The following is a 27,308-nucleotide window of genomic DNA, read 5'->3' as shown; positions in this document are numbered from 1 at the left end:
TTATAGATCAATTTAAACTACATATCAATCTAATTCTATTACGCCTATCCTGATTATTTTTTTTTCAATTTCCAATGAAGTGGGCTTTGGTCCACCCGCAGGCTAGAAACAGGCCCCAAAGTAACATTTAAGCTGTTTCGGCCCCGTAGAACTTTTCTGGAAGACGAATGCTTTTGTTTGAGTTCTAAGGATTTGCAGGTCAATATTTTCCGTTCCCCTTAACCCTAAATTCTTACTTGAAATCGTTTGTATGAAGCAAAATTACCAAATAGGAATTCATTTGTTAGAATTGACATGTAATTCATTGATTGATAGTAAGGATTTTTATTTTTTGCTTGTACACAAATCCATTTACAGCGCTGTTGATTAATTTTTTTTAGGCAAACGATAATTTGGAGTCGAAAATGAGGCCTTTATTCGTGGGGAATATCGAGTATGATGCACGTCAACCAGAACTGGAGCGATTGTTCTCCAAGTATGGAAGGATCGAGCGTGTTGACATGAAATCTGGTAACCCTTTTGTCTTTTTTTTTTTTTTTCCTTCTTTGTTGATTTTGTTAGTTTTTTTATTCTACTGTTGTTCCTTTGAGGCGTAGTTGATTGCTTGATTGTTTATGTTCATTTGAAGGGTTAAGATTTAATTGTGTTGGCTTTTTAATGTATTTATTCTTGATGATATATATGACTAATAAAGATAAATACAAAAAATGATAGCTAGAGGAAACTGTACAAAAAATTGAGATGATAAATTCATCGAAGAGGGCACATAGGAGTAGGGGATTTATGCATAGGTTACTTGTATTTAGTTTCATTTTTTCACAGTGCATAGATGTAACTAGTGTTTTCTGTTGGAGGCTCTTTCTTTGTAGCATTCTTCCTGGAGGGTGTTTGGGGAGATGGGTGTTCTTTAGGTGTATTACTTTTGTTTGGTAATGGTACTGTTTAAAACAGAGTAGCAAGAAAATAACACCCTAAATTAGCTTTATTCATGCAATTGTATTGCAAATTAAAATACATTAGGTTACTATTTACATGATTCTTTAATGTCAGGACACTTGTTTTTCAAATCCAGGCAGTGTTGACCTTTCTGGAGCTATGAATGTTTTCCTTTTGTTTTTTGAATGCCACAGCCAGTTTGTGTAAAAGGAGTAGGCTGGTAGTCACTATTCACCAGTGTAAACATACTCCCTATCAGGATAAGTAATCCATGTCTTGCCAGGTTTCATATATCTGACCCCAATCAGTTTGGGATGAGTACTATCGGGGATATTGATTAATAGCTTCATTCATATTATCGTGCTGATCCTCCCTTCCCAATATATGAGTATAGTGTTTTTTTTTCTGGATACACGATAGTGATATTTTGCTTAAATGTAATTGCTTTGGTACATAGCTACTTTGTTGTAGCTATGTATGTGCACACAGGACCTGGTAAGACATGGTGGGGAGCCAAATGTGAAATTCATTCGGAGGATCTCCATATTTTAAGTGTTTCTTTTGACGCAGGAACATCTCCTAAGGAAAAAAGAGCTTGTATCATGGCTCAACACTTGCAAAAACTTCTATTGCAAGGCAACCTATATGTCTTCCTGTACTCCTCAATGATGGAATCATACTGCATTTCTTAGATCAATCTTCTGTCATTCACTTACTTCATTGCCCATGTTGCCATTTTTCAAGAATGGTTGTGGTGGGATCTATCTGTTCTTCATGCCATGCCTACCACTATTAATAAGCGGATCAATGAATTCTATCATGCCTTGCCTCCATATTCTGAATCGTGCTGTGAAATTGGTGAAGCATGCTTAGCAATGACTACTCAGGCTTGACTTCTTGGATTTAAACCTTTAATAAGACTTCATCATCATCATGATTTTGTTCATGCAAGGCCTCTCTCTCTCCTTACTTTCATCAGGCCTTCACATACTTGCAGGTGTTGTACTTTTTTATTTCCTAAAGGGGATGAGGGCTTTGATTTAGTGATGTACACTCTGCTCGAAAGATTTCAAACTTTCTTGTCTTACTTTTTATTATACTTATAATGGTGTCTTTACAACTACAGGCTTTGCGTTTGTCTACTTCGAGGATGAGCGTGATGCAGCTGATGCCATCCGTAGTCTTGATAACATGCCATTTGGGTATGACAAGCGCCGGTTATCAGTGGAATGGGCAAAGGTATTTTCCTTGCACTCTTTACTTCTCAAATTTGGTAAATGTCATCACCTTCTCCAAGATACAATAGGATTGAAGTTGTAGTCAACAGGTTATGTAAGAACTATGGTTTGTATCTTTGTTTTGGCAGGGTGACCGTGGTCGACCTCGTGATGATTCCAAGGTTGCAGTAAACCAAAGACCAACAAGATCTTTGTTTGTCATTAACTTCGACCCTATTCGCACTAGGGTGCGTGACATAGAGAGACACTTTGAACCGTATGGAAAGATCCTTAATGTTCGAATACGCCGAAATTTTGCATTTGTGCAATATGAAAATCAGGAAGATGCCTCAAAAGCCTTGGAGTGTACACACATGAGGTTGTCACTGCATTTTCTTCTGTTTGTTTATATTGCAATTTCATGTCTACTTTTTGCTATTTTTCTTGTTGACAAGAAGTGAGTTTTTGGCATTTGCAGTGAGATCCTCGACAGAGTTGTTTCTGTAGAGTATGCTTTGAGGGATGATGGTGAGAGGGGTGACAGGTATGATAGCCCTAGAAGAGACTATGGCAGGCATGGTGATAGTCCTTACCGAAGGTCACCGAGTCCTATGTATCGCAGGGGTCGATCTAGTCCTGATTATGGTCGTCCTCATAACCCCGCATATGAAAAATACAATGGTTCATCATATGATCGGTACAGGAGTACAGAGTATGGAAGCTATCGCAGGTAGATTCGTAGTGTCTGACAGAAAATTTCATTTTAGTATTTGAGTCTAGCTACTGTTTAGGAAGTTCTGTAATTTGCTGTAAGTGGGGAGCTTTTGTTCACTTTTTACTTTATCAAAAATAAATTGGAGAGCTTTTGTTCACTTTCTTTTTCCTCCATAACTTCAGCAGGTCTCCTGTTCGGAGGTAAAGAACTTGAAGCAGTACTTTATCAGATGAAGATCACTACTCCTTTCTGGTATCGTAATATAAATAGATGCTGTGTATGAATGTAATGGATTGTTGCTTAAACTTTAGAGAGTTTGGCAGTTCAATTTGGGTGTTGAGAAACATTTTCATGGTGGAATCCTTGGCTCTGCTTTCTTTTAGAGCAGTTTACACGTAATTATGACTGAATGAAAAGGAACACATGTAAGAAAGTACTTGTTAGCTTATGACATTCAGCACAAATTGGGACGATATAGCATTATGCTCCAAGTGATGTCTGCTGTTTATACCATGTCCTGCCTTTTCTTTCTCTCGTTTTGATTATTGCCCCAACTTTAAATGGGTTGTGCAGCATCAAAGTAACGTTCTAGTACAATTTGTAGGAAACATAAAAATTATACCAATGCCATCATTTTCTGGAACTAGACTGATCCGATGAAAATGAAATATTTAAGTTCAAGTTTCAGAGAGTAAAACCGATATTATAACTCAGCGTCTTGCATAATCTCTGGGCTAAGTCTGACCATGAGGATGCAAAACTCATTTTCGTCCAATGCCCCATCACCATCCAAGTCTCCTTCTCTCACCCTAGCCTCAGCATCTTCTCTGCTCATTCCCAAAATCCAGAGTTTTTCTGCAAACTAGACGGTGCGATCAATTTGATTGTGGGTCAGCCAGTTGCCGGAATCCTCCACATAGCTCCTTGACAAATGTATCCACGTCCAGCTTGTCCGCCATCACCGGTAACAAGTCTTGATATTTACCAACTTCGCTTTTCATTCTCTTCTAATTAATTTGTGCTTGGCTATATATCTACTGTACAAAAGAAAGTTCCAACTCAGGCTACTTAGAAAGTTAAACTAAAATGTGATGTCAAACTAAGAAAGTTCCAACTCAGGCTACTTAGAAAGTTGAACTAAAATGTGATGTCAAACTTGTCACAAGGATTTTTCCTTAGTTTGTCTTTTTACTTGTCCTCCTTCTTTGAAGCTTCCTAGCTATCTTCTCATTTTGAAATCCTTTTGGTCCCATAATATTTGATGGAATTTAAGTCGTCGGTTTAAAGAATTTACATAATCAGTATAATTTGATTTTTTATAATGTTATGATCCATCAAAGGGGAGTAAAAAATGTTAGTGAAGGCCGAGCATACTATCAGAATAAACGCGTCTAACTATCTAATTGTGTAAAAAAATAAATAAATTAATACCGTCGGTACATAGGATTTTTCTTCACTAGTCAAGGCAAAGAGGATGTTTTTAAGCCCAAGTTGAGGGAGTCAAGTTTTGTTCAATCGTCAATTACTAGCACTAGTTAACGTTCCTAGTCAATTGTTCATACAAAGGGCATTGTTAATGACTTCCATTTCTCTATATCTAAGTCTAATTGGGGTCTCTTTTTTCAGTGATAACCCTCATAGACTTTATAATAAACCATATGGAGCATCTCAAATTGACCCAAAATCTAGTGCATATATAACTAAATAATGTATAAATGTCAAAGTTCAAAACTTTAAACATGATAATGAATGAACTAAACATACATTCATATCATTGAAAGGAGGCTGAACAACCTAAACCTTGATGATGTTGTACTTAACCATGACAATTTTGCCTTCCTTGTACTTGTTAACATCACGAAAACTTTTCTTGTATTTCCAGCCCAAATTCTTGCCACATTCAGCACATAAAATATCAGACACCACATGAGGACCACTTATCATTTGCATGCAATATGGAGGCTCCTCAACAACATTGATAGCATGAGAAAATAGAAATGCTCGTCCACGACCCTTTTCATGTATGCCCTATACATCATAAAAAATCAAATTATTTCTCCAGAATCCATTTTTCATGTTTTATTTTACTTCTCTGTAACAACATTCTACCTCTATAACAATGATAGACACCATACTCAAATTACTATGTTATAATATTTCGCAAGAAATATATCATGTAAAAATAAAATAGTAAACTATTTATGGTAAATCATAGTAAAATTTCAAGTACAAATATCTTAAAGGAAAAAATGCATTTCAATGGTGCCCATAATTAGTTATGATCACAAAATTATTAAACTAATTGTTTAATACTTTTGTTTGTAACAACTAAATGAGATCTGCACGTCAAGGTAGGTTTGACTATATATTTTGAAAGAGAACCAACAAATTGCAAGAAAAAGAAGAAACCAATTAATGTACTTAACTAAAAATTCCTTGTTAATGATATCATTATGATCTGCTACAATATTCCGGCAATTGAAGCAGCAATACCCTCGTAATCCAACTGATTTATCCATCTGACAAAACTTCTATGATTTAGTTATAGGGAAAAATAATGAACTTCATGTATATATTATTCGAAGCAATTATTTGGTTATTAATATATATAGAATGGCATTTAAGACTTAGAAGAATAAACGGATTTGAATACCTAAGAGGATATGCTTGAATCTTGATTCTAACTAATCTTATCGAGTTATCGTAATTATCTACTGTAAAATTAAATCTTACCTCGAAATTTTAATTATTATTATTTTTATTTTTTACATATTTATATTTTGAGACAATTTCACAAACTTCCCTTGAAGTTACAACTTGTAATAAATACCTCTCCTATGGTTTCAAATATTACACAATCATACCGTCTTCGTTATTTATACATTATGTTTTGTTTTACTTTGTGCGATGGATGTGTTTTGAAATTTTGAAACAAAAGCAAGAGGCTATGTATCAATTTGCCAAATTGTAGTTCATAATTTTCGTTTTAAGTCGATCTAATTAAACCTCTGGGTTATGGATAATTACATTCAATTTAACAAGTAGCTTGTATGAAAAAAAAAAGTGCATGATCAACATATATTACAAGTCAATTATTCCAAAACATTTGCCTAACCATGGCCAAAGAAGAAGAGTTTTAAAAAGGCTAAAAATCAGCAAAACTAAACGACTATATACACACTTTATACAAAGTACATATAATCTTCACCCACACAAATAAAGGGGTATGAAGGAAGATAGGTCTGAAAAAATGATATACCAAAATCCATCACGGATTCAAATATGTGATCACAAATTAAGAAAAGATTTAAAAAAAAGAATGAATTGTTGTCAGCTATTCTCCTTCAATTAATTACATGCCAACTTCTTCTTTGTGATCCATCTCTTCCTGCAAGCTTCTAATGCCTCCAGCTTCATTCTTGAGAGTTCTTGATAGCATTGTCGATACAGTGATTCAATTGTGTCAAGTTCTAACTTTAACTCACTCTCCTCATCTTTTGATACTAACGATAAAAATGAACAGTTGCTTGACAAACTCATGCATTTAGAAGCTCTATTTGTATCTGTCAAGGTCACCTCCAGATTCTTTCCAAATCCATTTGTTAACATGCATTCTACATAATCGCCACCATTTCCCTGTGACTTGCATTCATCATGAAACAAGCCCATGAAATCCAGCTCCGATAAGTTTCCACTAGAACCTTTAGAGATTACTTCTGCACATGTAAAGTAATCGCCAAATCCAAATGAATTTTTTAGAGATGAAATCTTTCCCATAACTTCAGAAGCAACAGACTCTCCATCTATCACACTTGCCAAATGTGAAGGGGAAGCAAAAGTAACACGACAAGAAGTGCCATTTGAATTAGCATACAATTTATCTTCATCAACTTGATGAGTAATGCTGCTAGTTTGGTTATTCATATTGAGAACTGGAATATCATCTTGTCGAGCATTGGATGTGGTAGGTAAGGGCGACAAGGTTAGGTAGTTCTGTAGAGCCTCTTCTCTTTGACTTCTCCCTCCACTAGAATAATAATCTGAAGGCTTCCAACTAGGCACAATTTTCATTATTAGATAGTCAATGAAGTCAGCAATAAAATCTACATCATGATCATCTAGTTTCAATTGATCAACCATCTCAGCCGCAACTAAGAGTGCAGTGTCCGTATAGAGATAGAAATTGAAGTGTATATTCCTTACTCTGCCTGCAAATTTTTAAGGCTTTAAATAAACAAGAGCCATTTGATTCCAAAATGCCAAGCAAATAAAAACAATAAAGAATTGGAATGCATCTACGTACCCGAAGGGCTTTTAATCCGCAAGGTCAATGAAACTGAGTTCTCATCATTCTTCTTACCCGTCAATTTAAATTCATTATTCTGATGAAACCTCTGGAACTCCAATGTTGGAGCACAAGGACTTCCACAATGGGAATCTGTACATACTGATTGGTTACAATCGGAATCTACATCCATCGAATGAGGTGCAGATTTCAATGAACTTAATGATCTTGGACTTTGGTAAGGTGATTGCAACAGACTATGGATTGGCCCGTTTAAATTCTCGAATTGAAGAAAGGGATCTTTGAGAAGGTCCTTGGCAGGCAACCTCTGAGAAGCAGGAACCAGGCATTTCTCGATGAATTCTTTGATTTGGGGATCAGTAACTTTGCCGAGGGAAGCCGGTTTAACACCCTGAGCATAAAAGTTCCTTAGATTCACAAAAACATGTAATGACTAGACAGAGTAAAGAAGCAACTTCATCAAACTTACCGAGCTAACTTTCTTAAATATTTGAGCAGGATTTTTGCATTCACTGTAAGGATATTCAAAGGTTACTAATTCCAACATACACATTCCAAAGGAATATATGTCTACTAGTTCATTGTATTCTTCTTCGTAAAGCTCCGGGGCCATAAATTCCGGGGTCCCTTCAGAGCAATAGATATAGTTAGCGTTTTAGAAGAGGGGACATTATTTCAAAGCATATTAATAGAAGAAATACCCATACCAATAACACTCTTAACAGTAGGCTGCTCCATAATGGTAGCCAATCCAAGGTCCCCAATCTTAATTTCTCCATGATTTCCATTGACAAATATGTTGTCACATTTCAAATCCCTGTGAATGATAGGAGGGTTCTGACTATGAAGATAGTCTAACCCTTGAAGCATCTGCCTTGCCCAAGTCTTTATTGCCTTCATATCAACACTTCTATACTTCTTACGGTATCTGAAAATTACAACTCACATAGTTATTGTAGGACAACACAATTTGTAAGTAAAGAAAATGAGATACTATGAGAAACTCACTGCCTCAGGTTCCCAGATGTGAAGAGTTCAGTGATCATGTTAACTGTTCTCTTCTTGTCATCAACCCATGAATCGCAGAACTTCATTATATTGTCATGCTTCAATTGTTTAAGAATATGAATCTCCGCATACAACTTTCCCAAATCGTCAGGCGACTGCAAAACATCCTCAACTTTCACTCGGCTCCATGCAACTTCAATACCATCAAGTAAGTCAAACGCCTTGTAGCTGAAACACAATTTTAATAAAAAAGACAAAATGCTTTATGCTCTGAATACACAATTAGTACTATAGAAAGGAACAATAAAAATCAGCAATAAGGTTTTGGAACATACACAGTTTTGAATGCTCCCTTGCCCAACACTTCACTGTACTGTAGAGGAAACACAAGCAGGTGATGTAAATGATGTCAGTGAAATAATACTCTAGTTTTCAGTGCTAAACAGCATATGTTCCAATTTTGTCTTAATATTCAGACTTCTTAAATCTTTTGTTTGGAAGCAAAAAGGCTATTTAAGTTGCTAAAGAACTAGAATTCAGTCTCAAGCAAACACGAGAATCTCATACTCCTTCCTTCTTTTCCTTTTCACAGCTATCTCAATACTACAGAGAGTTTCACTTGTGCCTTGATTAATGTTCTATTATAAAGAAAATTATATATTGTATTTTGAACTTGAAATTTCACAGTATCATCCCATATGGTGATTCAGCAACAAGAAAAAGATACTTTGGATTAGCATAAACTCAGCACTCTAATGCAGTTCAATTGGACTTACTATTCAAATCCCCATATCAGCAGGAATCAACATAAACCAGTATTTTCAGAATCCTTTTCTTCTGTCTCCACCCTTTTTATAAGTATCCTCTCTCGATTACTCTCTTCTTTTCACACGAACCCCACCTCCCAAAACCAAATTTAGGAAGCAGGATGACTAAAGGAGTATGCAGTTTGGGAAGTCCAATACATGTCTGTTTGAGTAGCATGGTCTTGAGCAGGCAGTTTGTTATCTGGCTGCCAAGATTTTTCTATTTGATTAAATATCTTCAAATTGATTTGAGCTGAAGCTGGCCTCTTTCTTGGCCTTTATTCTTGACCCACAGAAAAAAAAAGATGTCACATCTGTTGGAGTGTTACCAATGCTAGGAAAAAAAGGGATTGCACAAACTAAGCAAAAAGTCTTCAAAGTTCAAAAGAAGTTTTCTGTGTTTAATCAAGAAGCAACATTAAGATAGTGTTTAATGAAATCTGTTGTTGAAGAAGCAACAAATAAAATAAGCTCTTGCTCACTGAAAGTAGAAGCTTCCTGGCAAAGCTTCAAACAAAGAGGTTGGTCTGATCCCTTTTCAGGTGCATATGAATATGTTGTTGAAAGGTATTGTCACGACAACTCAATTTGTGCGGTAAACTATTCAGGGTGATCAGTTGGACATTTGACTAATTAGCATCTCTTTTTTTTCTTTTGACTGACCTCCTCCTTTCTTTAATTCACAGGCACAGGAGGGAGAGGAATTATAATAGAAAATAAGAGCTGGATTTTGATTTAGAGTAAGGGCACGCTCAGACATTCCTTTTCGTGATCATAAAACAGCAAATCAAGAATTCAAAATCTCAATAAAGAAGAAGTAATACAAAAAACAACAGAGAGTATAGTGCATTACCCGAACATATCGACCCTTAGGATCTTTCTCTACATAATCAACTTGGTGAACCGGTCGCTCATTAGCAGATGAACCTAAAAATCCGCCTTTGTTACTGGAAGAACGCCGCAGAGGGCTTCCAACTCCAAATCCATTTCCGGAATGATAAGAAGATCCTGATCCAACCCCGAAACTCATTCCGGCAATGAAGCAAACAATAACAAAGGAAGAATAAGGAAAAGAGAAAACAAAGACAACCCAAAACAGGGTACTCAAATGCTGCCTAAACAAATATATCAACTTTGCATGTCGATAAATGCCTCGGAAAAATAGAATGCCGATCGCGTGTGGAGTGATCGGCATTCAAATTCGAGGCTGCTAAACAGCTAATTAAGACATAGAGATTCAACAAAATCCTTTACAACAACAATGAAATTCTTGTCATCCCAATTCCCAAATTTCACATTAATTATACCATCACCTTCTTCTTCATAAAAATATATATATATTCCTCATGCAATTAATTAATTAACCCTTCCAAAGAAAAGTTATATAATATTAAGATAAAGAAGGGCTAAAAGATGATAGGGGAAAAGAAAATGAAAAAAAGTATAAACTATTATAGATAAGAAGTGATGATAGACACAGAGCAAAAATCGATTAACTTTTTTAGCTGCAGGAAAGAGAAAGAGCAAAGGTAATAATTTTGGGGTATGTGGAATTTTTGAAATAAGATGGCAGAAAATAATGCTCCAACGAACACCTGTTCCGTTAATGTTTGCTCATCAATCATAAATAAATAAATAAATACTACGGCGATCAAAACACCTTCTTATATGTTACGTTGACTCTTTTCGTCCCATTTTATAGGAAGATTTTTGGATGATACTTTATTTAAGAAATAAAAAAGGATGCATATTATTCTTTGGGATGGAAAACAAATTTACTTAAGGGTAACATTTTTGTTGTACCACCACACCCCATCATCAAGATCATAAAAATATTTAAAGGAAGTTTTATATATTGATTGATTGCCGTAAAGTTTTTTTAATATAAATTAGGTTAAAACAATCACAATTTACATGTAATTTTATGAGTACTAAACAGTGTTTCTTGAACATGCTGTTATTTTAAAAATAATTAAAATGTACATTATTCAAAATGACAAGTAATAATTGCTATTAAGTTCAAATAGAGATGTATGACGAATATGAACATAAATTATTATTTAATTATTGTGATATAACAAAAGAGGTTGAAGCATAACTAATTATCTATGCGATAAACGATATTCAAACTTGTAGTAGAGTTTGTTAAGGACGTTTATATTTATAAATTTAGCATACAAGATGATCAAATTGGAGTATAAATTTAATATATATATATATATATGAGAAATTCAACGATCAGGTGTCGTGGTGTAGTTCGTTATCACGTCAGCCTAACACACTGAAGGTCTCCGGTTCGAGTCCGGGCGACGCCATTTTCGCCATTATTTTTTAACGCTGTGTCATCTGTTTCCTATTTTGTACTCAATCAACTGATATATGATTCTACTTTTTGCCTTAGAATATCTAAAGTTGCTTCAAAGCAGTATATGCATACTCTGTTACTGATCTAAAGTTGCTTCAAAGCAGTGTATGCATACTCTGTTACTGATCTGCGTTTTTCTCCGGTCAAATTCCGACAATAGCAGAAATGGAAAGGAAGTACAACCATAGAAGCCGAGTCAAAGCAGACTTGGCTGCAATATTACGGAAATCGTGGTATCATTTAAGATTATCGGTACGGCACCCGGCCAGGGTTCCGACGTGGGATGCAATTGTGCTCACGGCGGCGAGTCCTGAACAAGCTCAGCTCTATGAATGGCAGCTCAAGAGAGCCAAACGCATGGGTCGCATCGCCGATTCCACTGTAACACTCGCTGTTCCCGATCCCCATGGCCAGCGAATCGGTTCTGGTGCTGCTACTCTTCATGCCATTTTGGAACTTGCTAAACATTACCAACAGCTTTCTCTCGAATCTCAGGTACCAATTTTGATGCAATCCTTATGGGAAATTTGAAAGTTTTACAGAGTGATTCAGGATTTTAAAGGCACTGTGTATATATATGAACTTCAAAGTTTTCCTTTATTTGACATGAGAATCCGGGTATTAGTGAAAGGTGTTGGACAAAAACACTTGTCCTTTTCAGGTCTCGTCTCTAAGCCTATATATTTGAGATACATTGGACCAAATTCCTCATCTCCATAGCTTTTACTTATGACATTTGAATTAGAGCGACATTTTTGTTAATTTTTCCAGTGACACCTCAAAATGCTTAGGTTATCATTGGGAATACTGGACCCAGTTACACTTAATCCCACCAATCTCCATCCAGAAAGTCTGTTGAATATGGGTTGCAAAAGCTTAGTTTGATATAAATCTTGATGCAAGTCATGAGTCTATACAAGACAAACGCATAAATTTTGAGAATAGGTAAATTTTATTTTTACTTGAGAGGATTTTCAGGTATCTCCATTAGTTAAATGAAAAAAGGGTGAACACTGCTCTTGATGTCGTTGGTTGAAACTTTGAACTCCCAAGCTAATTCTTGATTTTAAATGGATCACTAAGCCAAGTTCTAATTTCATATAGGGCCGGTAAGCCATATGCCTTAGTTGGGCCCCCCAAATTTTACCAAGAATATTAATTGACACATTTTATTTTGAAATGGAAGTAGTAAAAAGGTATAACTCAACAAACTAAAACTAATGCAAATTGATTTTTTTTTTTGAGAATGGTAAACTTTACTTCTATATATCCACAGGTATGCTACAACAAAATGTAGTCCCCCATCACAAAAGTTGTCTCTTTTACAAAATCCTAATATTCTAATTACAACCAATCAATTGCATTAAAAACATCTTCTGTGCTATCTATAACTACTTGTTTACACGAATATAGTAGAGGCCTAAGCAGTCTATCATGATCTTATGTATGTTACTCTTTTTGCCTTCAAAACATCTCTGATTCATCGCTTTCCATATGGTTCACCAAATACATGCAGGGACCATCTTCCATCTCTCCTCCTTCTTCACTGCATTGCCATCTGTGTTCCAGCTTCTTAGCACTTCATATTTTTGAAAGGTTTTTGCAGAATGATTTATCCTTCTGCAACAGTTTCTGAAATCCTTTATAAATAGCTAGTACTAGACATGAGTAGATCATATCACTACATGCACATCATTCTTACACACACACATAATATAATTGCTAGGAAGCATAGATCATCCTCTTTTTGGTGACTCTTATTTGTCCACTTGTTACCGGTTAGCAGAATTATCAGGTTATACAGTACGTCCTTCACTGGCCTCCTACTTTAGGTGCATAACTACTGTTAAGGAAAAGTTCTCCATCCATGGTCTTTGGCCGACAGATGGTGGAGGCAGGGCCGACTCAATAAAACAAGTCACTATTGCAAGTGCTTCAAGCCCCTAAATTTTAGGAACTCACACACAAATTATTAACAATAATATGTATGTAAACTTTAAAATAGTTTTACTAATTGACATGAGATACACATGTGGTGCACGGGATGCACGTGTGACACACACAGAAACTAGTTTTATTGAATATACTTGAGAACTCTTATTAAGATTTGACTTTAGGCTACCAACTCCATTGAACAGTCCCTAATTTCATACTATTAAAGACCAGCCGCGCAAGTGTTTCTTGCTATCTTTTTTGGGATATCAATTTATCATGCATCAGCAAGGAGCAGGTGCAACTTTGTAAGTAAATGACTTGCTTCTCTTTGATACAGTGCAGAAATTCTCAGAGGAAAGAACCTTCTCCATCATTTATCGACTTGATTGCCAAAAAACACATCTTATTACTTCATGCTGGAGGTGATTCTAAAAGGGTACCATGGGCAAATCCTATGGGAAAAGTGTTTCTGCCACTTCCTTATTTGGCAGCTGATGACCAAGATGGACCAGTTCCCCTGCTCTTTGATCACATCCTTGCTATTGCATCTTGTGCAAGACAAGCTTTTGAGAATGAAGGTACTTAACCCTATCAAATAATCAGCATGCATAATCAGTGATACTTATTTTCAATAAGATAGTTGATTAATTTGCTTATACTTTTATTCTGTTAAAAAACATAGTCTATCTACTTAGATGTCAACTTTTCGCTAATGTACTGGGCTATAATCTCTGTTTTCTATATGAAACACCATTTTGAGCAGAGTCAAAGAGTTTTTGCAGGTGGGATGCTTACAATGACTGGGGATGTTCTTCCTTGTTTTGATGCCTCAACTATGGTTATGCCGAAGGATGCATCCTGCATTGTGACTGTCCCTATTACGCTGGACGTTGCTTCCAATCATGGTGTTATAGTTGCAGCAAAATCTGGGATTTCAAATGATACTTATTCCATCAACTTGGTGGAGAATCTGCTTCAGAAACCTTGCTTGGACGAGCTTGTTAGGCACCAAGCTATTCTGGATGATGGTAGAACATTGCTTGATACTGGGATAATAGCAGTTAGAGGTCAGGCATGGCTAAATCTAGTAAAACTTGCCTGTTCGAGCCAATCAATGATCTCAGAACTTCTGGAAAAGAAAAAAGAGGCAAGTGATCATTTATCAGTGGCTTTACTCAACTCTTTTTTGTATTTCCATGTACCAGTATCTAATACTTGGAAATGTGTACTCTTCTCTTAGTAGAAGTATTCTACGTTTATTGCGAGAAGTTTATCATACTAGATAATTGATACTTCATTTGATGTGCAGAGGTGTATTATTTCACAAAAGCATGCTTTTATTATGGCCAAAGTGTGAATTATTAAAATTTTCGTTCTTCTTTCTGTTAAATGTTCTGTAGTTTTGGAAAAAGCACTTCAAGTAACTGAGTGCAGAGCCATTTGAGTCTTTTAATATCTTTTCCCAGGATAATATGTATATAAGGTGGATATTTTCTTGGTAGCTAGTTTCTGAAGATGCAATAATTTGGCCTGTAAAACAACAAATGTTTAATATAGCATGAAATTTGCTCATCCTATAATTTTTTTGTTTCCTCCATTCTGATGTACTCTTAATTCCCTGATGACTTTCTTTTTCTTCGTCATATATCTTTATTTATTCACCGTTTCCCTAATCTGGATGCTATTTGACATGCAGCCATTTCAGTAACCTATTGGGTTAGATTTTGTTATTTCTCATTTAATCATAAGTTTGACATACCTTAGCTCCATATGTTGCAGAAAATTATTCTCTTTCTTGCTATTGTGTCTGCACTTTACTTTGTTTGTATTGGCACAGTGAAAAGAAGTTACTCTTCCAGTTATCTAAAGTCATAGTTTAGTTTTGTTATTTATATTCAAGTGGGTCTTGATCTATGTAGGTGAGTTACTTTTTTGACTTCTGTTATTGGGCAGATGAGTTTGTATGAAGACCTTGTAGCCGCTTGGGTACCAGCAAAGCACGAATGGTTGCGATCCCGCCCTTTGGGTGATGAACTTGTCAACAGTTTGGGAGAACAAGAGATGTTCAGCTATTGTGCTTGTAGGTTGAATGTTGTTGACTGTGTGATGATGTTAGTAATTTCCTAAGTCATTGCATATTTCAGAGTCTGCTTCCTTTTTTCTTGTGTGTAAAGAAGCATTAACCTAAATGGCCGTCTACCCATTATTTATTTTTTTGGAAAATAAGTACTCTTTTGAAATGCATTCCAAAAATACAAGAGTTGTGAGTTGATGAAGAGATTGTCTTAATGAAATCACTTAATCATATAGTGACTTTATTTGAATGGGAATATCCTAGTCTTAAAATCCTGAAACATAATGGGATTGCTAATCCATCTTGGACTCTATTTATAGGTGACATAATTTACATTAATAATTCAGAAGTCACTTAACTAGTTAAGTGGATCTTAATACTATCACTTTAGGACTCTGTGATTTGAAAATTCTAGAGGAATTTCACTGAATCAAACTTGGTTAAAGAATTATGGACCAAAACAGTATTATTCATATAAAATATCTACTGTTGCACTCTATGGAAACCTTAACTGTGCATTTACTATGCTTATGATACGTGTAAACTGATTTTTAGAATTAAACTCATCTTCTTTTCTTGAATTTGATGCAGGTGATCTATTATTCTTACATTTTGGAACATCTAGTGAAGTTCTAGACCACATGAGTGAAACTGGTGCTGGACTTGTTGGTCGAAGGCACCTCTGTTCTATTCCAGCAACTAATGTTTCTGATATCGCTGCCTCAGCTATTATCCTTTCCAGTAAAATAGAGCCAGGAGTCTCTATAGGAGAAGACTCTCTCATTTATGATTCCTTCATTTCTGGTGGTATACAGATTGGTTCCCAGTCTATTGTTGTTGGTGTTAATGTGCCAGCAGCCAGTGATATGACAGAAAAGGTACCATTCAGATTTATGCTTCCAGATCGTCATTGCTTTTGGGAGGTTCCTTTAGTGGAACACACGGAAAGAGTTATTGTGTACTGTGGCATCCATGATAACCCAAAGATTCCACTCTCAAATGGTACCTTTTGTGGAAAACCCTGGAGGAAGGTTTTAGATGATCTAGGCATTCAAGATACTGATCTGTGGATCTCAGAGAATACTCTGGAAAAATGCTTGTGGAATGCCAAAATATTCCCTATTCTTCCATACTTTGAAATGCTCACCTTGGCGTCATGGTTAATGGGCTTGGACAACCAAAGAAATGAAACACTGCGTTCTTCATGGAAGCGGTCCCAGCGGATTAGTTTGGAGGAGTTGCATAAATCCATCAACTTTCCACACATGTGTTTAGGTTCTAGTAATCATCAGGCTGATTTAGCTTCAGGGATTGTCGATGCTTGCCTTAACTTCGGCTTACTTGGCCGCAACTTAAGTCAGTTGTGCCAAGAGATTCTTCAAAAGGAATCAACCGGAATTGAAGTTTGCAAAGGATTTCTATCCCATTGCCCAAATCTTCAAGCGCAAAATTCAGCAATCCTTCCTAAGAGCAGGGCATATCAAGTTCATGCTGATCTGCTACGAGCGTGCGGCAATGAAGAGATGGCACTTGAAACTGAGCAAAAAGTATGGGCTTCCATTGCTGATGAAACTGCGTCTGCTGTGAGATACGGGTTCAAAGGTAAAATGACATATTGAAAGTTGTTACGAACACTGACCAACTAAATCCAAGAACTGTTTTTCTAAGACCTGTTATCTAATTTCTCTCTAACATCTGGGTACTCTTTTGACTGGACAGTCTGGTGCTTCTTTTATCTTCCTCCTATTCTTTTCTTTCTTTCCTTTCCTTCAATTTGCGATGCTTCACATGTGGTGTAAATACAGTCTGTTAATGAAATGTCATTTCTTTATCAGAAAACTTAGCAGGGTCTTCCAGTTGGTTCTCTATCGCATCAAATCCTGGTAATACTAGTGGTTGTTGCGGTGAGTCTTTCCACCATAGGACGGTGAAGATTGAACTACCTGTTCGAGTGGATTTTGTTGGGGGTTGGAGTGATACACCTCCTTGGAGTCTAGAGCGTGCTGGTTGCGTTCTGAACATGGCAATAACATTGGAAAATTCTCTTCCTATTGGCACAGTGATAGAGATAGAGAAAGGGACTGGGATATTTATTAGTGATGATGTTGGAAACCAGTTATCAATTGAAGAGCTATCATCTATTGCCCTTCCATTTGAAATCAGTGATCCATTTCGTCTTGTAAAATCTGCATTGCTTGTAACCAGTGTTATCCATGAAAAGATCCTTCAATCAGTGGCCCTGCGAATCAGGACTTGGGCCAATGTTCCTAGGGGCAGTGGCTTGGGAACTTCTAGCATCTTAGCAGCAGCCGTTGTTAAAGGGCTTTTACGTATTACTGATGGAGACGAAAGTAACGAAAATGTCACAAGACTTGTTTTAGTCCTAGAACAGCTCATGGGCACAGGAGGTGGTTGGCAAGATCAAATTGGAGGTCTATATGCTGGCATTAAATTTACTGCAAGTTTTCCCGGAATACCATTGCGGCTTCAAGTCATTCCCCTCTTGGCTTCCCCTCAGTTAATAAAGGAGTTGCAGCAACGGCTTCTTGTAGTTTTCACTGGTCAAGTAAGTTGTGAACTGTAACTAAATTCATCGGATTTGTTAGAAGTTTGTGTTTCACGTTTGCATTTATCATGGTACTCATGATTTTTTTAGTGGTTAATTCATCTCTAAATTTACACCCATTACAATCCAACTACTAGTTCTGTTCTAGAGTTTATCAACTTCAGCTGTTGACAATGTATATGCAGGTTCGACTTGCACACCAAGTGCTGCATAAGGTGGTTACTCGTTACCTTCAACGAGACAACCTACTTGTTTCAAGTATCAAGCGCCTCACTGAACTTGCAAAGATTGCTAGAGAAGCTTTAATGAGTTGCGACATTGATGCCCTTGGGGACATAATGCTGGAGGCATGGAGATTACATCAGGAGCTGGATCCTTTCTGCAGCAATGAGTTTGTCGATAAACTTTTCGCATTCTGTGATCACTATTGCTGTGGATACAAGCTTGTAGGTGCAGGTGGTGGGGGTTTCGCCTTGTTATTGGCAAAAAGTGCTGAGTCAGCTGAGGAACTGAGACATTCACTCGTGAATACTTCTGATTTTGACGTGAAAATCTATGATTGGAAAATCTTCTTGGAGAACTAGCTGAAGTTAATCTATCAGTTAATTATTACTAGTACAGTACTCCTTTGATCTGTATATTTGAAAATGTACACACTATCATTGCACTAGCTCCACTCTCCTGTAGGTAGAATTTTACAGAGAGATCCAATTATGAGAGAGCTTCTGTATCTACGCAAATGTACCACGTAATTTGCTGCTATATTTCTAGTTTTAATGAACTCACTCAAAAGAGTGATGTTACGAGCAAGGAATCAAATTCTTGAAGGAACGCAAAAGCTGTCTACTAGTATAATCTTTGAAAATAATTCTTGCCTTATCAAAGGGGCAAAGAATTGCATCTGCATATACAGTTTCACTTAACTTTTGACAATTCTAGGTCTCTCTTATCCAAAAAATTTAAACCTTTAACGGAAAAGGGTAAAAAATGTCCTAAATGTATTGGAAATAGCTCAAAATAATCCTGCTCGGTGATTTCAATTGCTGACCCTAGCTGTCAAAAGGAGATGAAGAGAGACAGAAAAAAGCAAATCGGTAATAATTTTCATCGGTAACGTTTGTCGAGTAGATGCTTCGGTGAGCCAATCACCTTCTACCACGTCATTTTGTCTTCATTATAAAATGCACTGCATTTCGTTGATTAATAAATCTTTTTTTTTGTAGGTGGGGTTGTTAAAGATTGCAACTTTATTCCAAGTACATTTGCATTCTGGGGAGGAGTAAAAGGAAGAGTAGAGGGAGAGAAGATGGGTTTGTTGACAAACAGAGTGGACAGAAGTGAGATCAAACCAGGAGACCATATCTATACTTACAGAGCTGTTTTTGCTTACTCTCACCATGGTAATTTTCAATGCCTCCTTCCCAATCACTCATAAACAAGAAATTTATGATAATTTTGTATGTCTGGGGTGTGTTTTCCTTTTTCATTTCATCTCTTTTTGGCCAAAAATGATGATCTTTGATGCATATTAGAAAGCTGAAATGTGGGGTTCTTCTAAATTACTAGTACTAGTACTATTTACTTACTTGCATTGGGCAAATCGCTGCTGTGTAAAGTTTGAGTCTTTTAGTGTGCTGATTTTGTTCTATTTACTTACTTGCATTGGGCAAATCGCTGCTGTGTAAAGTTTGAGTCTTTTAGTGTGCTGATTTTGTTAAGTTTTTTTATCAATTTTTTTCCTTTTATTGTACTCCTTGATTTACTTTCTTCTTTCATTTTTTTTTCTCTTAAGTCTTTGATTTGGTTCTGAACACAAGATTTGTCTTTTCACAATGAAATCAAATTTCTCCAATGTGTTTGAGAATATTTAATCTAGTACTCCCTCCGTTTTCAATTTGTTTGTTTGGTTTTGACTTGGTACGGAGTTTAAGAAAGTAAGACGAGCAAAGGAATGAAAGAAATTACTTTTGAATCTTGGGCTCTTAAACTAAAGATATGATAATGTCTCAAATGTCCTTTAATCTTGTGATCTTATACATGATGCCATGTAGGAAGTGGAACTAAAGAGTTGCCAAAAAAAAGAGAGGAAAGAGGCACTCTTTTTACGGACTAAAAAGTAAAGGAAGATGAACAAATTGACTCAGAGGGAGTACTAGTTTTTATTTACTTCCATTAGTTAATTAGAGTCCTCTCTTTTGTGACCCTCAAATTAGTAGAAATTTCATGCATTGAGGAACTTTTTTGTTTGTGTTTGATCAATAAATAGCTTATTCTGCAAATGGAGTGTATATTACAATAATGTACATTTGCTTTATCTTGGACATTAGCTATGCTTAAAAGCAGGAAAAGCTGAAGACTAATTAGAGTAACACATATGAACTTCAGAGAGGCTATTTTATCTGATAAATTGAAATACTTTAACTTCTCTGTTTCAGTTGGACATAGTGGGATGACATTGATCAAATTAGAATAGGCATTGAGATGTCACTTACACCATCAGCCAATTCTCTAACCACTGAATTTCATCCTATCAAAATCACTTGATGTTGCATTCAGAGTTTTCTTATATTAGATGGATGTGTTTGTGTAGTTTATAATACAAATCCATGAATGTAATGGCAACATTGTTTTTAGTGCTGAATCGATAGCTCCGCAAACTGCTTCAGGCATTCAACGATGGTGGGGTGACAATTATATGGCTAATTTGACAAAGGATAATGCACTTTAAAGACCATGAAGCTACTTTTAATTTTTGGGTAGTTGGCTTTAATGAGACGGGTCTAAATAGTGCCAATGGATGGACGAGGATTCATGACCCCAACTTGCTTGGGATTGAGACATAGTAGCTGTTGTTGCTCTTGAATATTGGGGTACCCCCAATGCATTGTTTTAGCATTTTAGGTGTAAATGGACCAACTTGTGCTCCCTGTATTGCCTTCTCAAATGATTAGTCACTCTCTAGTTTGTGTTGTCACCTGATTCATCAGTGTTAGGCCTCATTTGTTTGCACTTAATGGAGGTTTGAATCTTAACCATTCAGATTCAACCCATAAGTATATTTGGTTTTTAGGTTTGAATCTTATTATTGTGTTCTCCTGCCTAGTTAAATTAAGGCGTATAAGTTGTTCATGTTGTGGAAAAAATTACCTCAGAATCTCCTACAGGGTAACTTAGTTAAAACTTGTATTAAATACAGATTTCTAGACTATGGTTACTGCATGTGTTTTGTTATAGAATCACTACAGATATGTATATGATTGTGTATATATTAGCATAGCTGATTTATAGGGATTTGGCTATCTAGTTACCATAGTTAACTTAGTCTCCTTATGTATTTATACCATTGTATTCTTTGAGTAATGAGATAAGTTATTCAAGTTATTCTTCCTACCTTATTAGTTACATGTTTTATCAACTACAACATCCCCCGCCCCATTTTAGTAGAAAAAGAAGCTGCAGCCACTAAATTTAATCATATCCTGTTCCTCTTTGATGCTATTCTTAGTTTTAGGAAGTGAATTTTTGATAAATCTTGGAAAAGAATCGGTAGTCTCCCTGAGATGGCATAGAATAATATTAGTCTGATCAACTTGATTATCTATGCCTTTAAACTAACTTTCCAAATCTTCACATATTTACAAATTTTCAGCGTATTTGCTGCGTGAAGTGATTACTGTTTTCAGATTTGCATGCAAGGTTTAGAGCTGCGCTAAAGAGATGTCCTTAATTTTTTCTGTGGTCTCCGTGTTGATGCATTAGTTCTTAAATTTGAGTTGTACAAATATTGATTCATCCAAAAATCTTGTTACAATCATGGTGTCATATGTGGACTTGTATCTACTCTTATACGCTTCAAGACTTCTTGAGCCTTGATTCATGAATTAATTGGTAACTCTTTGTTTCATGTGGACATAAATCTGGTCTCTGCAGGCTCCTTTACTCATGATTTTGCTTCACGATTCTCTGGTGTTGTTTTCTGCATGCTATCTATGCCTTATGACAATAATAACTGGAAAAGTTAATTTTACCTAGGCACGCACAAAGAGACCCTGTAATATCATGTGCATGGAAGTACTTCGCGCTCGTTGAACTATTTTGAAAATTCTGTCATGTATGCTTTGATGTTGGTAGAGCTGATAAATGGCCCTCTATCAAAAGAGAATTAATTCCTGTGAATCAGCTGTGATTACCAAGGCGTGCAAGTCACTATTGACTATTGAGTCACTGCTGGTTCATATTTCATAGAGATCCAACTTATTATACTGTTTGGACTAGTGATAAATGGTAGTTGCATTTTTTTGATGAAGATGATAAATGGTAGTTGCATTTCTCTTCCCAAAAACTAGTAGAGAGACAATCATCATATTCACAAGTCTTAGTTTCTAAGCAATTTGGTGTGATAGGTATTTTCGTTGGCGGAAGCAAAGTGGTTCATTTTACACGGGTTGAGGGCTCTTCTGATGCTGCTAATGAAATATCAGGCCTTTCTTCATCCTGTCCAATCTTTCCAGACTGTGGATTTACGCTTCCTAACAGCGGTGTTGTACTTTCTTGTCTGAATTGCTTTCTCCGCACTGGTTCACTCTACAGCTTTGAATATGGAGTAAGCCCCTCCGTTTTCCTTTCCAAAGTGCGAGGGGGAACTTGCACTACTGCTGTGTCAGACCCTCCGGAGATGGTTATCCACCGAGCAATGCATCTTCTCCAGAATGGATTTGGCAACTATGATGTGTTCCAAAACAACTGTGAGGACTTTGCGTTGTATTGCAAAACAGGTCTTCTGACACTTGATAGATTGGGAGTTGGAAGAAGTGGACAAGCTTCTTCTGTTGTCGGTGCTCCTTTAGCTGCGCTTCTTTCCTCCCCCTTGAAGTTTCTAATTCCTAGTCCCGTCGGTGTGGCCACTGTTACTGCAGGAATGTACTGTATGAGCAGATATGCTACTGACATTGGTGTTCGAAGTGATGTCATAAAAGTCGCAGTTGAAGACTTAGCTGTAAACCTTGGCTGGGGAAGCAGCAATGAAGGAGCTATTGTGGAACATGATGATTCTATTCACTTACTTGACAGGTGACATCATTCTCAGTGTATTTTGTAGGAAATGCTATTGATGTTGTATTGATTTGTGATGAGATTTCTGGTCCAGGAACTGCCATTTGGCTGTCCATATGTGCCACCATATCCGATGTACATTGAAAATAAGTTGTTGGTATTAGCTTGTTATCCTGCGTACAAAGATACGTCTTTACATTTTCTGAACAAGTCATTTTAATCATGTAGAATATGGACTTGCTGCGGATTATCAGCTGAAATAATGCTCTCATTCCCTACCGCACCTCCCTCCTTTATTGACCCCTTTTCCTTTACTGGTTGGGTAAAACACTTCCTTAATTTGGTAGGCAAGAACTCTGCCAGGTTCATGGAAATTCCAGGAAGAAACCCAGAGAAGAGAAGTATTCCATGGACTCCCTGGCCTTCCCCGTAGTAGAAAGGTTGACCCTTCTCATATCAACAACTAATATTTCACCTCTGATATATGAGAAAGAATGTCCATTTCTTTTTACCGACAGATTTTCCTTACCAAAAAAACTTTTATATAACATTATATCTAGTCACACAAGATTACCTACTTATGATTCTTCATTACTCCCTCCGTCCCTTTTTAGTTATCCACTTTAGAAATGACACACAGATTAAGGCAACAATGATTAGCACAGTGAAGTTACAATTTTACCCTTATGACAACTTTTCACTTCAAAATTACAACCACTTATTTGAATTCAAGTGAAATAAATTGGAGGGAAACAACATACACTTTTACAATTTTCAAGAAGTGTAAATAAGGGTATAATAGGAAAAAATTTGTTGTCCTTTCTTGATTTGTCAAAATGGACAACTAAATAGGGACAACTAAAAAAGGAAATATGGACAAGTAAATAGGGACGGAGGGAGTATTATTTAATTTTGACATCAGTGAGGTCACCATGTTTAGGTTGAATTGTACTATAAGGAGTTCACATAATTCTATCTGTTTCAACCTAGAGTTGACAGGGTAAAAATAAAACCAGTAAATTCATGCCTCGTTAACTGTATGCCTTCTGGCGACGAGTCAGAGATACGGTTAAAACTCAGAAGTAGCTTAGATATAGCTAGAGCTGGGTTTGGTGCATGCTGCTTCATGCAGTTTAATTACCTTAGATCTACATATTATCTGGATAATATTTCTGCTCAATCGTATGAAGAATAAGAGGCTGAACTTGTGCCAGCTTTATTTTTGTTCTCATAAAGAAAATTAGGTTATCTAAACTCAAATAGTAATGTCATGACAGATTCATATGGAGGAACAAACTCAAATAGCTTAGTTGTTATCATTGTATCATTTATATTTCTACTAACTAGTGAAGCTTGCGGAAATGCATTTGTGTCGACAAAAAAGTTCAGAATATGTAAAAACATGGTTCTTTATCCTCTGCACTTATTTCAAGAGTAGAAAAATGGAGAAAGATAGATAGAGAGATGCAGCAAAAGAGAAGGAGAAAGAAACTTCATCCTATATTTCCTCAAATGTTCCTACTATAGTAATGAAAGTCATCTGTTTTCTGTACAATATGCAGTTTACAGTTACAGATGTCTCATAAAACCGGAGAGCCTGTCAAAACCCCACCATGTTTGGTTCATCCTATAATGGTGATTAACTCAGACTTGTTGAAGAGTCTTCACTGTTACTTCATGCTCATTACCATCATTTCCATTTATCTCTGTTTGAGTTTGTTTGGACTTCTTGCTGCTTTCGTCTCTAAATTCTGCTTGGGATGCCAGTTCTTTGACCTCCTCTACAATCCCTTCTATTCTTGATGCTATTTCTACGAGCAGTGATGTTAGGGTGGCCATTTGAACAATTTCCATGAGCGATAAAGCAGTAGGTTTCAAGCTAGGCTCTTCTGTACCATTAGGCGTCTCTTCAGTTGCGGGATCTGGGGTTGGTATATGCTGGTAACTTGGGAAGATTTTGAGGGAATTTTGAAGGCCTTCTACCGTAGAATTCATTTCATCAACAAGTATATCTAGCTTTGTTGAATTTTTCATTGTTTTTATCATACTCGACATCTCTTTTAGCACTTTGGAGGAACTAGTAGTTAATCTCATGCAGACATCATTGAGAGGCTTCTTAAGGAACTCAGGAGTCTGTGGCACAAGCAAAATAAGAAAGATTTAAGCTCAACTACTATCTTAGCAGAAAAGATATCAGCAAGACTCATTCAGATAGCTAGAAATCTTTTAATCCTGAGTGTTTTTACCTCAGTATTGGAGTTAATGCCACCATGGAGAGTCTCAATGCAATAGGCACAGCTTCTCATTGAAGCTCCAATCTTGAGGTACTGTTTCCATGGATGTCGGAAATTGAATTTTCCATGTGCTGGCTCCCATCTGGCAAAATTGGCCTGTCATATATATATATAAGACGTTTAGTTTATCTTCTACTAGCTAAACAGGAGAGAGATTTGACAGATATTACAGGCTAGATCAATCGTTATCAGAGAAAGTTGATTACGAACCATGGTTTCTTCAGCAGCCTTAGAATTAAGAACACATTTGTAGCCTTGCAATCTCTTACTGGAATCTTTCTCATGTACATTTTTACTGCCATCTACACTGAAGTTCTCAGCAGCATATCCTGAATATTGAAGTCCAAGAACTATTAGTTTCTTCTATCATTGATAGCATGTACTTGTGATATCATTATTCAGTTTACAAATGTATATTACCTTCCAAGGAATCAGCAAGTTTTTCCAGGTTGTTACTAATGAGATGATGCAGCTCAGTACCTGCCCATACTGGACAGAGAATCATGGTAATGAAAATACAGATGGAGGCCCCAATAGCAATAGTGGAGACCCTTTCATGAGCCAATTCAACCAACTTATCAACGCGATAGCCTGACACTGACACTAAGCTGAAGGTAAGGATAAAGATCATGGCACCATAGTCAAATCGCGCTTTTATTGTAGGTATAAACCGAGAAAAGGTTGCTGCAGCAGCTGCAAGGAAGACATGTATAAACATGTTAACGTCCATCCAGTCATTTATCAAACAGCAATCCATAACTAGTAAGTACAAAGTTCTCATAAACATATACGTATTTAGGAAACTGTTACATACCCAAGAGAAAAACTGAAACTTGGAGAATAACAGGTTCAAATTTATCTCCAGCTTGACTTGCAACCCAATGAACACCAATTCCTAGAGATCCAGCTAGACATGTTCCGATAGCTCTATTTACACACTTATAAAGTGTAGAACCTGCCATTTTGACTCCAAATCAATACTCATATACATGCACAATGAATCTATAAAAGAAAGGACATAACAGAGAAGAATCACACTCACCAACAGTATACTCAAAAACTACAACAACAGTCATAACAGCCCACATAGCATTCCCTCCAACACCATCATAAAGAGGCCTCATGTAATAAAACACTGACACAAGGGAAAGAGCCAATCCTACTTTAAGGCAATGAACAACCTTTTTTGGCTCATTTACAGCTAAACTCCATGCCTTGTCAAGAAATCCCCTGATGTTTAAAACAATCCCCATAACTAAGCTTTGCAATCTACTGCATGTCTCCCTAGACTCAGTCGCTAAAATTCGCGATGAGCCATTAGGCATGTTAACCCTCCATTCCAATCTTCCAGGCACTTCATTTTCCTTAACCATCTTGTCCAAATTCTCTTTTTTGTCTGCTAAAGTTTGAGACTGATTTGGTTAAGGTTGTTTGAGAAGTACAGCTGAGGTTTAAGACTAAACTTCAAATTGCCATGTGTTTGTTGGACAAGTATGTCATAATAATGTACACATCACATATATATATATACTCATGCTCCAACATTTAATTTGTACGTTTGTAGGGATTGTACGGGAACTTTCATATTTTAGTTAGGTAAGCTCAGGCATTTTTTGTTTTTAAACAAATAGTGGACATTGATTTGATAATCATATTTATTCATAGTGCTTGTTATAAGAACACTAACAGGCTGCCTAAAAACTAACATATCGAAACTTTTTTTTTTAGTGGAACCGAATGTAGAACGTCACTAATTTGATTTTTGTTTTGTTTATTTATCTACTAAGATTATCTTCATATCTTAATTATGTTATCCTTTTGTATATAATCAATCCTGATATTTAATTTTCTACATATACCAGAATTTTAAGAATAAGTGGGAAAATTTATGAGTTCAACCTCAGCTTGCATTCAATCAAATTCAGACTCCTTTTTTTTCCCTTTAATTTCTTTCGAATTCTATCTTAAGTTGCTCTAGTGCAATTATCGGTCCACCACAAACAAAATGGAAACAAAAAAATATGGATTCCATTT

General features: G+C 36.3%; 5 protein-coding genes and 1 non-coding gene across 8 annotated transcripts in view; 4 read left to right on the top strand and 2 right to left on the bottom strand.

Moving 5' to 3' along the window:
- LOC125815297 (protein LEAD-SENSITIVE 1-like) overlaps positions 1 to 23,151 on the top strand; it is a 162,696-nt gene extending 139,545 nt beyond the window's left edge. The window contains exons 2-3 of the mRNA XM_049494739.1: positions 19,222 to 19,328; positions 22,332 to 23,151. Of these exons, the coding sequence (XP_049350696.1) occupies positions 19,235 to 19,328; positions 22,332 to 23,002 (765 nt within the window). The 5' untranslated portion in view covers positions 19,222 to 19,234 and the 3' untranslated portion in view covers positions 23,003 to 23,151. The remainder of the gene's footprint in view (positions 1 to 19,221; positions 19,329 to 22,331) is intronic.
- LOC125815303 (serine/arginine-rich splicing factor RS31-like) lies at positions 143 to 2,902 on the top strand. Of its 2 annotated transcripts, XM_049494745.1 has the most exons (6): positions 154 to 198; positions 381 to 510; positions 1,507 to 1,933; positions 2,063 to 2,175; positions 2,303 to 2,532; positions 2,632 to 2,902. In XM_049494745.1, exons 3-6 carry the CDS (start codon positions 1,870 to 1,872, stop codon positions 2,885 to 2,887), a joined length of 663 nt encoding a protein of 220 aa, XP_049350702.1. In that variant the 5' UTR covers positions 154 to 198; positions 381 to 510; positions 1,507 to 1,869; the 3' UTR covers positions 2,888 to 2,902. The 2 variants fall into 2 exon arrangements, with proteins under 2 accessions (XP_049350701.1, XP_049350702.1); XM_049494744.1 differs by lacking the exon at positions 1,507 to 1,933 and having other exon boundaries at positions 143 to 198.
- LOC125815271 (probable serine/threonine-protein kinase WNK10) lies at positions 5,950 to 10,190 on the bottom strand. Its single transcript, XM_049494710.1, has 7 exons — positions 9,842 to 10,190; positions 8,518 to 8,555; positions 8,183 to 8,410; positions 7,882 to 8,102; positions 7,644 to 7,801; positions 7,172 to 7,565; positions 5,950 to 7,076 (listed from the first exon to the last, which is right to left on the bottom strand). Exons 1-7 carry the CDS (start codon positions 10,181 to 10,183, stop codon positions 6,217 to 6,219), a joined length of 2,241 nt encoding a protein of 746 aa, XP_049350667.1. The 5' UTR covers positions 10,184 to 10,190; the 3' UTR covers positions 5,950 to 6,216.
- On the top strand, positions 11,230 to 11,303 carry TRNAV-AAC (transfer RNA valine (anticodon AAC)). The gene has a single exon. It is a non-coding gene; the product is annotated as a tRNA-Val (tRNA).
- On the top strand, positions 11,436 to 18,546 carry LOC125815264 (bifunctional fucokinase/fucose pyrophosphorylase). 2 transcript variants are annotated; one of them, XM_049494698.1, is made up of 7 exons: positions 11,436 to 11,848; positions 13,626 to 13,866; positions 14,071 to 14,435; positions 15,242 to 15,368; positions 15,954 to 16,964; positions 17,198 to 17,928; positions 18,114 to 18,546. In XM_049494698.1, exons 1-7 carry the CDS (start codon positions 11,519 to 11,521, stop codon positions 18,510 to 18,512), a joined length of 3,204 nt encoding a protein of 1,067 aa, XP_049350655.1. In that variant the 5' UTR covers positions 11,436 to 11,518; the 3' UTR covers positions 18,513 to 18,546. The 2 variants fall into 2 exon arrangements, with proteins under 2 accessions (XP_049350655.1, XP_049350656.1); XM_049494699.1 differs by having other exon boundaries at positions 11,494 to 11,848; positions 13,631 to 13,866.
- Positions 23,152 to 24,440: 1,289 nt separating the features above from the next.
- LOC125815281 (aluminum-activated malate transporter 10) lies at positions 24,441 to 26,667 on the bottom strand. Its single transcript, XM_049494722.1, has 6 exons — positions 26,317 to 26,667; positions 26,089 to 26,229; positions 25,695 to 25,967; positions 25,485 to 25,603; positions 25,227 to 25,370; positions 24,441 to 25,113 (listed from the first exon to the last, which is right to left on the bottom strand). The coding sequence occupies exons 1-6, from the start codon at positions 26,645 to 26,647 to the stop codon at positions 24,625 to 24,627; spliced, it is 1,497 nt and encodes a 498-aa protein (XP_049350679.1). The 5' UTR covers positions 26,648 to 26,667; the 3' UTR covers positions 24,441 to 24,624.
- Between the last annotated feature and the right edge of the window lie 641 nt (positions 26,668 to 27,308).

Source organism: Solanum verrucosum, unplaced genomic scaffold (assembly GCF_900185275.1).
Source record: "Solanum verrucosum unplaced genomic scaffold, falcon-dt-bn FXZP01000261.1, whole genome shotgun sequence".
NCBI classification, from domain to species: domain Eukaryota; kingdom Viridiplantae; phylum Streptophyta; class Magnoliopsida; order Solanales; family Solanaceae; genus Solanum; species Solanum verrucosum.
Note: the sequence above shows the minus strand (reverse complement) of the source record. Positions and strands in the feature narration are given on the sequence as shown.